This window comes from Thamnophis sirtalis, unplaced genomic scaffold, assembly GCF_051295495.1.
Source record: "Thamnophis sirtalis isolate CommonGarterSnake01/CBP01778 unplaced genomic scaffold, rThaSir2_p1.2 scaffold_1, whole genome shotgun sequence".
NCBI lineage: Eukaryota > Metazoa > Chordata > Lepidosauria > Squamata > Natricidae > Thamnophis > Thamnophis sirtalis.
In genome coordinates, this window is record NW_028261381.1 from 39,290,370 (window position 1) to 39,305,962 (window position 15,593).

Below are 15,593 nucleotides of genomic sequence, written 5' to 3' on the forward strand. Positions count from 1 at the left end.
TGTAAAACAATCTCTCACAATAGAATTTAAAAACAGCTTTACACATTGTATTAATAACATCTTTTGAATTCCCAATATTTTGAAAGTTACTTTGACTACCTTTTGCTCCTAGTTCTTCATAAATAGCATTCCCCCGTACACTTAGAGGAAATCAGAGGCATTGTAAAAGTGTCATCTCATGTAAACGCCACCATTCACATGCAATCCTTAAAAATTTAACCTCTTCTTTTGGATTTACATGAAGAAAAATAATTGCAAACATGTTTAAGATATCTATATATATATATATTGGCTTGAACCTACTGAAACAGACTAAAAGCAAATAGAAGTCACATGCACTTTTCTGCATTTTTCTTCCCTCCAAAATATAATAGTAATGGAAGTAATGGAAATTTTGCCGGCTTTGCTAAGTGTTCCTAACTGTCATACAATAGCTTTAATTTTTGATTTATCCACAGCATTCTGCATATCGCTGCTGAACCTGTCATCACATTGTCATTGCTTCCTTTTCCTGAACTACTGTTGCATTCTTCTTAGATGTGTGCTGTTGGCTGAAATATATATTTGTGTGTGTGTGTATAAAATAGGTAAAAATAAATCTACTTTGTTAAATATAGTTTCCAGAAATGAGAACTATGCAATAAAACCAACATAAGATTTCATGTTTTATTGCTCTAATTTCAACCGGGCAGGTTTTTGTTTTCTTTGTGATGCCTGGAAAATGTGAAGATAAAGACAAATTTCTGAAAAGAGAAAAAGGCACTTCAGTTCTGCATATGCCCATGTTTTGGGTTAACAGCAGCACTGGTGTGTGGGTAGGTGTTTCTGTGCATTATTTCCCCCTCTTTTTTTCCTGATGCATTTTCTTTTGCTCTGTACGAAAGGACAGTAAAATTGTCCGAAGGCATTATTAACAGAGCAAAGAGCATTGATGGCAAGATAGAAAAGTCTGAGGATTGCCTGTCTGGCAAAAGGGAGAGAGAGGGAGAGGGGGAGGGGGAGGGGGATGGGGAGGGGGAGGGAGGGAGGGAGGGAGGGAGGGAGGGAGGAGAGAGAGAGAGAGAGAGAGAGAGAGAGAGAGAGAGAGAGAGAGAGAGAGAGAGAGAGAGAGAGAGAGAGAGAGAGAGAGAGAGATACTTAGATGTGCATAAGAATGCTGCCCTGCAGTGAAATGCAACTATCTTTAAAACATTAAAAAAGCTGGAAAGAGCAAGTTTCTGAAAATCAAATGGGAAGTCAAAGGAATTGGCTTCTGCCTGGCGAAACAGCCAGATAGGCCAAAGGAAGTGACTCACATGATAAACCAGGAGGCAACTGTAAGCTCCCCTGACAATGTGCCTGAACGCAGCTGCCAAAGAGACAGATGCCATTGCTGGAAAACTCTGCCATCGTTGGGCATGTGGACTCAATGCTTTCCACTTAAAGAAGGGAGGCAAAGGAGGAGGAGGAGGAGGAGGAGATTAACAGAGATCCATCCTCATAAGAATCATTACATTTGAATATTGTTTCATGAAGGCAAACCCTTCACCAAAATGCCATCATCTCCTTGCCAGGTTCATAATTGGAGTGAGAAGCAGGATCCTATTTGAGAGTGCACTATTCAGAGCTACGTATTGTACCAAACATGCTGTTGGTTTCCTCTCCCTCCCTATGTCTTAACCAATAGATCAATATCCTACTGCTTCTTCATCATACTTTTGATTTGTCTTCTTGACATGTGACCACATTTTATTGATAGTCCCTTATGCGTGCAACTGGAACATGTCTCAGGCTCTGCAGTACTGAATCAGAAGCTCACTGGTGAACTTTAGAGTGTGCGGGAACCTTTTTCAAAAGGAGGACACATTTTACAAGCCATCTTAGAAACAAATTATCTCCCTTGGATCAGAATCAGAATCCAGCGTTTATAGGATGCCAGAACAGGAGAGTCCCATGACCTTACTTAGCTTACACAAAGAACCTTGGAAGCCACAGATCTTTTGAGCTTATAGGACATTCACCTGTTGGATTTTAACCAGCTGCAAGAAATTAAACAGGCGACGTTTTAGAATACACCCTCTTAATTTTTAATTGTATTCTGATAAACTGGAAATTAGCAAATCATAAAATTGCTGGAGTGGAAGAAATTACAACCTTCTTTAAATCCATAACTTACAAATGGTGGAATGTTTCTGCTTATACGAGCTACAATCAAAAGAGGATGGAAGAGCACAAAACAGGAAAACGAAGCAAAAAACAGCTATATGTGAATCAATGAGAAATGGGGTTTCTTGAAAGTATCACGTTATCTATCATCTATCTATCTATCTATCTATCTATCTATCTATCTATCTATCTATCTATCTATCTATCTATCTATCTATCTATCTATCTATCTATCTATCATCTATCTTTTTACAACTTTTAATTGATTTCTTCCTTCCCATATTCCCCTTCCCCCATATTTCTTAATGCAATAGATGTGGCTTATAAATTGTAAGGTCACATTAATATGTCTGCCTAATGTTTACAATCCTGTAAAATTCAAGGCATTGGTTCCGATAGAACATACTGTAAGGAATGGATAAAAGAAGGTAGGCCTTAAAGCATTAAACTGCCAAGTTTTCAACATAAAGGTTGCACCAACAACTTGAACTGAGTCCGGAAAAGAATTCCGAAGTTTGTTAAGCAGACATATATGCTGATCAAAATGTCTCCTTCTCACCAGCAATCATACTGCTGCGTTTCATGCCTATTGTAATGTTCAGACATTTTTCAAGGGCAGCACTATTTAGTGTGTACTACAGCAGTCTAATCAGGGAATTAAAGCTGGGACTAGTAATGGGAGCTCACTCCATTATGTGGCACTAGGGATTCAAACCACCGACTGCCAACCTTTCTGATCGACAAGCTCAGCGTCTTAGCCACCGCATCCTATAAATACACTTGATAAGCAAGGTTATTATCAATAAATTATATTAATATATTGGTAACATAATAAGTAAGCAAAAAAATAAGCTCTGCCTAAAGAGTATAATAGCAAGCCTTTCCTAAGGCTAAATTTAATAGTAGTTATTTTTAATAATTAAAAAAACCAAAAGAAAAGAAATAAAATGTGCTTTATGCAAAAAACAGAAGTCTATATGATTCTAATAACTGCTATTGATACAGGTCAGGTCTAATTATCTTGCTTGTTTTATTTCAGTTTAAATTAGTAGTAGTAACTTAAGTTAGTAGTAGGTCTTCCAGTAGTAGTAGTAATATCTTTGGTTTATTTATTTATTTTCTAATATAAATCTCACAGCTCAATCTAGATGGGGAGCCTTACATTGGAAGAGCTTTAATGTTTTGGTTCTTGCTGCAGCCCTAGTTGGAATTAGTTTCAAGAGATCCCTACTGGAGGTGTAAATAGCAGGCCATAAATAGTCAATTTGGAACAGGATCCTCAGGAGGTCAAACTATAAATCAGTGGTTTTTAAAGTGGGGGTAATTTGGAGCATATCCTGGGGGTAATGGAGCAATTTGTAATTGCTTGTTTGTGAGTCAAGGATCCAGTTTGGGGCAGCTATTTCTGAGGTGCTGAGGAGTAAAACAACAGAATCTGTCTTTGTGAAGGTAGTGACATTATTTGAACTGGGGAAAAAGGATAATTGGATCAAACTGTTTAAAAACCAATGCTACAAATCCTTCATATCCCCACCCTCGGCTCTGAATCTAGATTGCAGGGTAGCAGCATTACTGCATGAGATTCTTGCCTCTCTGGCTAAGTTGGTGGTAGGGGTTCCCTGATGGTGCCAGAGGACTCCAACCTGCCTTCTCTGGGACTGCTGTTGTTGGTGGCTGAACAATCAGCTTTTTTGATCAAGTAGCCCATTCCAGGGGAGATCGTACTTTGGATCTAGGTTTCATCTAGCTTAGATGCTGACTTCTTCTATTAGTGATCTCTCTCTCTAGAAGCTGATGATCCTTATACAATGGATTAGCTCCAAGGTGCAGCTTTGCCTACAAATATGTATTTTGCTTAGAAAGCCCCCTTGTTTCTTAATTTTATGCACTGTAGTGCTAGGAATACACTACTACTTTTGTGTTGGAAGCACATACAACAGAGGTGAGTTCCTACAGGTTCACACCAGTTCGGTGAAACTGGTAGTTGAAATGACAACTGGGTCTCCGAACTGGTAGGGACGGCATGCTCCCCACGCCCCTGAACCGGTTCCCCAGTCACCGTGACATCTTTTTTTGACCTTTTTAAATGTTCTGCACCTGTGCAGGCTTATTTATAGGTAACTGCGGATGCACGCGGAGCAAAATTGCACAAACACCGAACCGGCAGTAATGCTGGCAGAAAGCCACCTCTGTCATACAAGGTGCTTCTGGGTTGGACAGTGGATTAAGTGGGGGACATCATTATTGCCTAGAGGGGCTCTTGAGGAGGTTGAGGGGGCTCTTTTCATGTCCCTGGTATTTTCCCTATTATCTACTTGTGTTTTCATGCTTTCGAACTGCTAGGTGAGCAGGAACGAACAGGAAATAAGGCAAATTGCAGGAGCTCATTCTGTCATGCAGCTCACTGCCAGGTTTTGAACTGCTAAGCTGCTGACCTCTCAATGGTCATTTGACTTAGTGTCCTAACCACACAAGCCAACACAGTCCCTGGATAGGGATACAAAGCTAGAGATACAAGTGAAGCCTTAAATGTGAATGTGGCTTCACTTGTATAACTTGGCTAGGGATACAAGTGAAGCCACGTTGAAGAAATGTATGTTGCTTAGAATTTTCATGACATAAAGGTGTTTTTAACTGGACTGCTCTCTGGCAACAAATTTCTATTTCTAAATTAACTTCAACTTTTAAACCCTTGACTTATTTTCTAGAGGGAAAAAAACCACAAACTTAAAGGAAAATACTGATAAACAGTGGCAAAGAGTCATGTATTAAAATACAATGTTTTATTGTCACAAATTCTATGTATTGTACCTATGAGGCTAAGGAGGATGGCAGTTCTGGCTGCATTTGTCCATTCCTATGCCAAAATCAGCTTAGACTAATATTAAATATGTTTTTTTGTTTCATTTCCTTCTGTCTGAAATCTAGTATGGAGCGATCTTTAAAAATGTAACATATTCCACAATAACTGGCCTGATAGGATCTGATGATGTACTGAAAAAGTTGAGCATTGAAACAATACAGCATGTTGCTGAAAACCAATCTGCCCTTTTTGTTTCTAATTTCCATTTTCTTCTTTAATAACTTTTCCACTTACTTTTGCAGATGTGCAAACAGTATTTTCATGGTGTCATAGTTTGGCCTGGGCAATCTCTGTACAAGGTCCTTTATGGCTTTCACTTGGCTATCATGTTCTTGGATTTCTGAAAGAAGTAAAAAGTTATGGGTGTTACAACAGTATCTGACTGTCTAGAGCAGGGGTTGGCAAACATAAATACTCAAAGAGCCATTTGGACCCGTTTCCCACAGAAAAGAAAACACCGGGAGCCACAAAGGTCCTAACCGGAAGCTGACCGGAAGTTCACTTCCCCCACCATAGAGTCTCTTCCTAGCATGGCGTAGTTTTTCCTCTACTTGTCATAACCGAAAGCCCTATCAATTGTGGAGACAACTGGAAAACCCTCCCCTTGCCATAGAGTCATCTCCTGGTGCACTGTGCTTCTCTCCCCCCGCCCCCTGCACCGGAAGCTTTTCTCAAAATTGTGGTACTGACCAGTGACGGAGCTGCAGCAGAGTGAGGAAAGAGCCACATGCAGCTACAGAGCCGCAGTTTGCTGACCTCTGGTCTAGAGTGTTGCTGCTACCATGGTTTAAACAGACAAATGTGACCTGGAAGCATGGTTACAGCTGAAGTGCCCCATTTTAAATATTATTTTCCAATAGAGTGTCTTCACATTTTCATAAATGACAACTCCAAGTGCAAGGAGATTTTTAAGTTCTCTGACTCATTACAGCCTCCTGAAGCTCCTGTCCTTCAGGGTACCCTTCAGGTTGGAGAATGGGAACTTTTGAATGTCGTTGGAGATGTAGCAGTTGATTGTAGCTCAGAATGATGCTGTTATCTCTGATAAAACAAGCTGAGATCCATAAAAGCCAAGGCATTATCATGGGGTGCAATTAACGTTATAAGACTTGGTGGTTTTCGCTATAGGTGACATACAGAGCTGGCCCTTGGAAGATTGGTCGAGGTGTGACCTGTCATGCCAGAAACTCATTTCATGAATTTCCTGAGGAAATACTTTTTTAGTTCTCAGTGGGCTACCATGACTTAAAGGAATGGGAAAGTATTAGCTGATCTCTTTCATCTCATTGGAAATGCAGGCACTTTTTCTGATTCTGGAAGATCCAGATTATTTGCAAAACATGAACAATTCCTAATATGTGGAGTCCTTGATGCTCTATGATGTTACCTAGTCAGGCAATGAAATGTCTGCAAGCAAACAACCAACTCAGAGAGCACCAAGGACTCTACAATTCAACTCTGAGCTATATATATTCTGTTCTATTGAAATTCCTCATTTATCATTCAACTTAGAAAAATAATACACAATTATCTATATGTGTGCATAATCTACCCAGCCATTAGGTCTTCTCCCATCCAAATATAATTAGCAGGAAAGTATTTGATTGTGTTAACAAGAACGTAATATTAAGTCATTTCCCTGCTCATTACCGACCATATCTTCTATTGATATACAATTAAGTCATACCCTCACTAAGTTTTAATTGAGACATTGGACAGATTTTTATCAGCTATTCATGGTGTAAACTATTTAGTTTTTAACTTTACATGTTATATGATAGGTTATGGTGGAGAAAACTATTGCACCTTTCAATCGTACCTCATAAAGGTATTTCATCAACCATGGATCCATGAGACACTAGAGGCCTTAGTCTCAAGGTACCGAGTTATTATCACTTCAGACTGCCATGACTGATAATTTCCATAATTGACTACTATTTGATTGATAGATCAGAGAAACTACTATTGTTTTCTTCTCCAAGACATGCATTTTACATGGAAGTTTCACATAGAAGTAAAGCAAATGTGTCTTCAATAGGATGTAGTGTGGTTACTATGCAGATTTATGACCAACCTCAGTAGAACTTAGGCCAGGGAGGTTATCCTCATACCTAATAAACATGCCTATCTTATAAGCTTTATTTCATGCTCTGTAATGATCAATTCTTCCTTGTGTTGATTTTCTTAGTTCACATCCTGTCCCTTGCCTGGTATCCTTTCTACCATTTCATAACTGCCTTTTTTGTGGAAAACAATTAGTCAGTAATGAAAGAATGTGAGATGGAGACCTATAATCGCTTTTGTGATGTAAAACTCCTTTTAATGTTGTGATAACAACATTGCTGCTGACTGGCTTAGGATAAGCATATTTTCTATATGATTAATGGCTTCCGAGTCTTAAAATATGGTTTCTGAGTAAGATATTTGCATGAGATGTTGAAGCACACATAACTGTGCTTTCATTGTGCAAAAGATAAGATAAAATAAATGTTCAAGGTCCCTGACATAGGGAAACAGTTTTACATGCTGCAGGTTTTAGATAACCTGGATCTTGGGACTGTGACTTTATCTAGCAAAGGTTTTTAATTTTAAAAACATTCTTCTAATTGCTTAGTTCTACTCTGGAAATATTTGGAGAGTTCCAATATGGAAGAGATATTTTCTTACCACAGAAATACTATAAACTGGAATACTTCTGTTGACTTTGCCTCAGCCCTGGGATTAGAATATAGTTATATTACTGCATAATAATTTGGCATAAAGTTAAACAAAATGAAAAAGGGCCATATATGAAAGACAGAATATCAGGAAATAACATGAATCTGTAAGGATGGGGTGAGGAAGACTAAGAGATAAAATGAGCAAGGTTTGCAATAAATTTCCCCAAATAATGAACAAACAAACGAAAACTTTATTGGGGTACGTGTGGATAAGTCTAGGAAACTTCTTGATTGGAAAAAGTTGCATGATGGTGATGGACAACAGGGAATTACAATAGCTAAATTTTACATCTGTCATTTCCCAAAAGGGGAAAAAATGGACAACTGATCAATCTGAAGGTGTACGGTAGCGGAAGTAAGAGAATTACAGGTCAAATTGGAAACGGTAGGAAAACATCTAGATGCTCTGAATGAATTTGTTGCCTGGACCACATGGATTACAGGATGCTAAAGGAATTTGCAGGTGTAATCTCAAAACCACAGACGTTTTATCTTTGAAAACTCCTGGACCACAAGGTGTCAACAGATTGGAGAAAAACAAGGACCTCCCACTGTTTAAAAAAGAGGAAAAAAATGAAACCCAGGAAATGTAGAATAATCATCTTGACATGAATATTAGGGAAAATCATACAAAAGATTAAAAAAGGGCTAAGTTTCAAACACCTGGAAAAGAGCAAGTCAGTTCCGAGTTGGGCTTACATGACATCAGAGGTGAGAGTTACATACTGTAACAATTGGTTCACCCAAAATGCAAAAATGTGAGTACGTGCACCACATGCACATGGCAGCAAACACACAGTGATTATATAGGACGGGATACTGCTGGGGTGGGTGGGCAAGCCAGCCGCTGTTCAGAACTACCTGTTTGCCTGAACCAGTCCGAACCGGCAGCAGCCCACCTCTGCATAATATGATTCCAAAAACCGGGAAGTACAAGATAAGTCTAACTGGGTCTTACACACTCTTACATGGTAAGATAATGTTTGATCAAGATTTTTTTCTCCCCATATATTTCTTAGTGAAGGAATTGTCAAGCACAAAGTATCAGCAACAACAGTGTGCAGCAGCTACCAAAAGAGCCAACACAGTTCTAGGCTTTATTAACAGAGGGATAGAATCAAGATCACGTGAAGTGTTAATACCACTTTATAATGCCTTGGTAAGGCCACACTTGGAATACTGCGTTCAGTTTTAGTCGCCACAATGTAGAAAAGATGTGGAGACTCTAGAAAGAGTGCAGAGAAGAGCAACAAAGATGATTAGGGGACTGGAGGCTAAAACATATGAAGAACGGTTGCTGGAACTGGGTATGTCTAGCAATGTTCCCTCTAATTTTTTTTCAGTGTGAGCAGAAAAGTATAGTGTTTGAGTGGCACATTTTCATGCCTGAGCACCTGAATTTTTTTCACAGATGTCACCTAAGACAACAACGAAATCAGTATTATTTGAAACTCAAAGTTATGTTTATTCAAGGTACCCGCTTAATTAAAAGTGTTATATAATATCAGTATCACTTAACAATGCTCCTGCTTAGCAACCAAAATGTTGGCTCAGGAACTCTGGCATTTGAAGCACACAAGTCTTAAAGCTGTCAAGTTACAAGATCCTTGCATCCCTAACCCATTAGAAAAAAACCCCCAGGGGTCTTCAAATCTGACAGCTTTAAGACTTGTGGACTTCAACTCCCAGATTTCCTCCTACAGACATGTTGCGGCAACGTCATCTGCGTGGATCTGCTCCATCTTCAGTTTTTTTCACCTGGAGCAGGGCTGCAGCTGAAGATGCCGCCGAGTCCCCACTACCACTAGAATAACTGCTGCTGTCTCCTCCTCCTCCAACAGCACCACCACATTTGCTGCCCGGTGCTGTGGCTGTGAAGCCACCAAAGCTCCCGCTGGCACCTCCGCCCATGGCAGTGGTGCCGCCGCCTCCCCCTCACCTTGGAGCACCTGAGCTGGGCACCGTGTTACCCCTGCTGCCTCCTCCTCCTCTGCCATGCTTTTGAGAAGCCATGGGGCCTTTTTTTCCTGCTCCCGCCCCCTCTGCCGCCTTCCTGGCTACGGGCTCTCGCGGCCTCATGGCTCCTCAAAAGCACGGCGGAGGAGGAGGGGGCAGGGGTAATGCAGTGCCCAGCTCAGGTACTCCAAGCGGAGGGGGAGGCACTACTGCCACAGGCGGGGGCACCGGCGGGAGCTTTGGCAGCTTCACCTCAGCTGCAGCGTCGGGCAGCAAATGTGGTGGTGCTGTTGGAGGAGGAAGAGGCAGCAGTTATTCTAGTGGTGGCAGGGGCTTTGGGGGTTAACTTCAGCCTCAGCGCCAGGTGCAAACAGCTAGGACTGGCCGCCCACAAAGGACCTCCCCGTGCTTACTTTGCTGAACATGGGGCGACTGACGATAGCTTGACCAGGCACGGCCGGTGCAAACTACCGTCAGTCGCCCCGCACTCATCAAAACAAGTCCGGGGAGGTCCTTTGCAGGCGGCCAGTTCTAGCCACCTGCAAAGGACCTCCCCAGCTTCCAGCGCCTGTGACAGTAGAAATCACTGTGCGGCAGTTGCAAGCTACTGCACGGTGTTTTCTTGCCATGTGCGCGGCTGCACAGCCACGCAGCTGTGCACCTTAGAGGGAACAGTGATGTCTAGTCTTATGAAAAGAAGGACATGGGGAGACATGATAGCAGTGTTCTGATATCTAAGGGGTTGCCACAAAGAAGAGGGAGTCAAACTATTCTACAAGGCACCTGAGGGTAGAACAAGAAGCAATGGGTGGAAACTAATCAAGGAGAGAAGCAACCTAGAACTACGTGAGAAGAAATTTCCTGACAGTGAGAATAATTAATCAGTGGAACAATTTGCCTCCAGAAGTTGTGAATGCCCCAACACTGGAAGCTTTTAAGAAGAGATTGGACAACATTTGTCTGAAATGTTTTAGAGTTTCTTACCTGAGCAGGGGTTGGGACTAGAAGACCTCCGAGATTCCTTACAACTCTGTTTATTGTATTCTATTCTGTTCTGTTCTGTTCCGTTCCATTCCATTCCACAAAATCGCGACATAAACAATTTATTGAAGCCTATACAGGTAGTCCTCAACTTACAACAGTTCACTTAGTGACCTTTCAAAGTTACAATGGCATTGAAAAAAGTGACTTCAGATCGTTTTTCACACTTATGACCATTGCAGCACCCCATTGTCATGTGATTTACTTTCGGATGTTTGACAACAGGTTCACATTTGTCATGGTTACAGTGTTCCGGGGTCATCTGATCCCCTTTTGCAAACTTGAAGTGAAACTTAGATTCATCATGCCTTCATACATTTCTGTAACATTGCGCATTGTCATTTCAGTCATCTAGGTTTCATGCAAAGATGATCTCAACCCATGGACCAAAAAAGAAATTTGGTCATATAAATACATTCCTACTTTCCTCTCCTCATGTGCTCAATGGTTTAGTCATATTAATAGATATAATGAGTCATGTATATGATATAGAGTTCATAAATATTTATTGTTTTGGTTCTCGGTTTCTCTCTCTCTGTTTTCTGGGAGGTGGGAAGAGGCAACACAAGTGATTATCAGCTACCTTTAAAACAAATGCAGCACTCTTGAAATATTTTGATAGCAATTCCACACAGTGCAAGACTAAAAAAAAATTAGCTACCCTCTTTGTTATGTTTTTTTATTACCTAAAAACCCTTCCACTAGAAAATGTGATAATGTAAGCTTTAAAGGAGTTGAATGCATTGTCTTAGAGGGGGTCAAACATCTCCATATAGGATCAAATACTTCTTTGGCAAAATGACTCCCTCCCTGGACTAAATCTTTGTAGATTGAGAAATCTGGAATAGATTCACTATTCTGTCACATGGCTGTCACATCAATGCCCCCCAAAGATGTGAATCTGGCTGGAGAATTCAAATGCTCAGCAAAGTTCAAACTGACTTTTTTTTAATGACCATTTATAAAGTTCTGGCTTTAAAATAAAATAAAAAGCTTTATTCCTAGCAAGTACAACAAAGACAGTGAATTATTTTTATTGACAACCCAAGAACAAATTTTAAAACTTAGCAATAAAACAATATATCAAATATAAAGCCACAATAAACATGTAGAAAAAGCCTGAAATAATTAGTAATGTGAGGGAGGCATCCATGGCTCTATGGCATCCTTTAAAAAAAATAGCTAAAGTTTGGCCTCCTGGGTGGAGGAGAACAATGGCTTCCTGGCCAGGAGAACAGTTCAGATTTGTAGTAATTGATTTTATAAGTTCTGTTTTCCATTTAGTGTACTCAAATACTACACTGGATGCAAACTGAGTGCTGTATTGGACATATACAGATAGGGTTTTCATAGAGAATGCTGATAGATCTGTCAGCTGTCACTCTAATGTGTAACTGAATGAGGTCAAGCTCAGAAGTCTTCTGTGTCAGGTGTTTAAAAGGTATTTAGGTTTGACCAAGGAAAGATATTTATTAAACTATAATCCAGTGAGAAATACGGGGTCTATCTTTTTGAAATCTCTGACCCAAACCCTCTGCTAGAGGTCAGTTATGATACTGTCAGGGCTGAGAGTGGCTGATGCTGGAAAGGAACACAAGGTAAGGTTCATCTTTCCTCATTAAAAGGCTGGAGTCCTCTTTAACAAAATTGAGTTGTCTTCTGAAGCATTCAGGACTCAGTTAACACTCAGACCTACAGTATAAGGTAAAGTGAAACAAAGTTGTTCCCCAGGGAATTTGATTGATCAATATCTGACGTGGCATAGCTTCAAATGGACCCCAAAGGTGATGAGCCTAATTCTAGCCAAGTAAAAGAGTTAAGGATGAAATAAGGAACCTGGGTTAAAACTGAGTAACTTCTGATCTCGAGGCATCCTTAATTGTGTGCCACAAAACATTGAACCATAAGTGTTGGTCTTATATACCAGTGATCAGTTTAAAATGCACTCTAAATTGTTGAAATAATAATACTGATTGTTAATATATAAATATTAGTAATAATACTGCAGGTCTCAACAAACTTTTCAGAACTTTTTTCTCCCTATGGACTCCACAATAAAGAAATGAATTTGTCTATGGAGATTCTCAATCATCCAGGCCATGATTGTCCTAAAGATGCTTTTTCCACAAAGTCCAGTTGCCTCTTGAAAAAAACATCTATGAGACAAAGAAATGAATTGCTTTTAAAGCAGCTATTATCTTGCAAAATTGCCAAATCCAAGGAAAGTGTGCGAATCTTGCACAGAATTTTGAGATCAGATTTTGGGGCAACTTTACATGTTTTTAGTTAATATTAATGAAAAATACCCATTCATATATTTGGAATACTGTAGACAGAAATTGAGTGTGTCTCTCTTACACACAATGGAACCTGCAAATGTTCTAACCTCTGAGTTAACATTTATTACCCCATGCTTTGTGCCTCCATAATTTGTTTTAGCTCAGAACATATTCATTACAAAGAGGGTGAAAAATTCATTCCCAAAGCTTGGAAGGAATGTTGCGTATCTCCGTTTTATGAATCAACCTATTTGCTAATTGTTATCTGACTGAAAAAGAGGAAAAACTGGCAATGTGTGGTAACTTTAGTCAGCATTTCTGAACTGGGAATGATAAACACCTCTGCCTGGTTCTGGCATTTATCAGTCGTGAAATATTATTACCACATAGGCTCACAGCATGGTTACTGTTATCATCAGGGAAAAAAGAGGAAGCTAATCTTAATGGTTTGTAAAGCCGTTACCTGCATTGGTCTGACATTTATCATGATCATCTTACCACATGGGTCCTCCCTTGCAAAGGTATATTATCTGGAATGGACATCACTATGAATTATTATTTTGCAGCTAGGTAGAAAATTGTATGTTGTAGATACCTTTTTCTCATTATAAATCACAGTCACACTTCACCATTTCCCAGACAAAGATGCTGAGACCAGGCGTTTTGCTACCCGCTCACTTTTTTTTTGCAGTTCCATGAAAATCTTGGATATTCTTTCATTACAAAGGATGATACTGTTCTCAGTAGAAGAGAGCATCACAAAAGTATTTTTTTTAAAGAAAGAACAAATTGGCACTATGAGAACAAGCTTTGCTTAATGGAATAATGGGTATCTGCTGATTCATGTGGAAGCTAGAGAGAGAGAGAGAGATAATCTTGTTCTTCTTGTAAGCAATTTACTACAGGTAATCCTTGATTTACAACAATTCATTCAGTGACCATTCAAAAGTGCAATGGCACTGAAAAAAGTCACTTGTGACCGTTTTTGACACTTATGACCACTGCAGCAGGGCCGTAGTTACGCGAACAAAATTCAAATGCTTAGCAACTGACTCATATTTATGACAGTTGCAGTGTCCCAGGGTTATATGATCACCTTTTGTAACCTTCTGACAAGCAAAGTCAATGGGGAACCAAATTCAATTCAGTTGTTACTAACTTTACAACTCAGTGATTTACTTAACAACTGTGGCAAGAAAAATCATAAAATGGGGCAAAAGTCATTTAACAATTGTCTTCCTTAGCATCAGAAATTTTGGGCCTAATTGTGGTCATAAATTGAGGACTATCTGAAATGTTTGCTAATGTCTCTTTATTTTCTCCAAGGGTTGAAGATCTGCAATTGAATATTCTAAAGCCACAGTTCACCTTTGAATCCTAATTATTAATGATTATATTATATTATTATATTATATTATATTATATTATATTATATTATATTATATTATATTATATTATATTATATTATATTATATTATATTATATTATATTATATTATATTATATTATATTATATTATATTATATTATATTATATTATATTATATTATATTATATTATATTATATTATATTATATTATATTATATTATATTATATTATATTATATTATATTATATTATATTATATTATATTATATTATATTATATTATATATATTATATTAGAATAGAATAGAATAGAATAGAGCAGAGCAGAGCAAAGCAGAGCAGAGCAGAGAAGAGCAGAGAAGAATATAATTCTTTATTGGCCAAGTGTGATTGGACACACAAGGAATTTGTCTTTGGTGCATATGCTCTCAGTGTACATGATTAGAGAGAATACATTTGTGACTATCATATTAAAGCATGGCAAATGCCCTCAATGATTAATCTGAGTTTTGGATAAAAATTGATTATTACCAACGCCTTCTAAAGCCATCTTTATATCAAACTTATAAGAAAGGAAGGAAAGAAACTTCATTTGTAACCCATAACTAACAGTTAGCTAATTGTTTTCTAATGGAATCATCTGTACCAACACAAAGCACTGAGGATTATAAATCTAGATTGTCAATCTTCTAGCTAACAAGTACTCTGTCTCCATAAATGACACTTCCAAATATCAGTTTGGAATAAGTACTTTTTAAAAAACTGAACTGGAAATTTACAATTCTTGTATAATATCCTCTTATTACAGATAAACCTTTGGATTTAGTCTGACGTAAATTCCTTATCCTGCAAGGTGGTAAGAGTTTAACATCTGTCCCCAGTCACAACCCTGCTTTAGTCATGGTTGAGGCACTTAATGTCCTTTTACCTTTCAACCAACTCCTATTTCCAAAGAATTTTGAGATCACACCAATACATGTTTAATGTTCATTTCAACCCTTTGAACTATGGATTTTTGTTCTCTTGTGCCGTGGTGCTATTTTACATTTAACAAAGTGTGCAATTGCAAACAGTATTAGGTGATTTTATCCCTCCCTCCCTGCTCTGTTCTTCTCACTGTTTAATATTTGTTTTACCTCACAGTTATCATTTTACCTGCAAAAAAGAAAAAGAAATCCTGTTTGAGAGACTCCTTTGATTCTTCCTTTCATCTATCCATCTTTC

The 15,593-nt window shown here is 38.8% G+C and overlaps 1 protein-coding gene across 1 annotated transcript in view; it reads right to left on the bottom strand.

Annotated features, from left to right (window-relative positions):
• ARHGAP15 (Rho GTPase activating protein 15) overlaps positions 1–15,593 on the bottom strand; it is a 464,603-nt gene that overhangs the window by 21,669 nt on the left and 427,341 nt on the right. Inside the window, exon 13 of the mRNA XM_087711786.1 lies at positions 5,243–5,348. Coding sequence (XP_087567912.1) covers positions 5,243–5,348 — 106 coding nt within the window. The remainder of the gene's footprint in view (positions 1–5,242; positions 5,349–15,593) is intronic.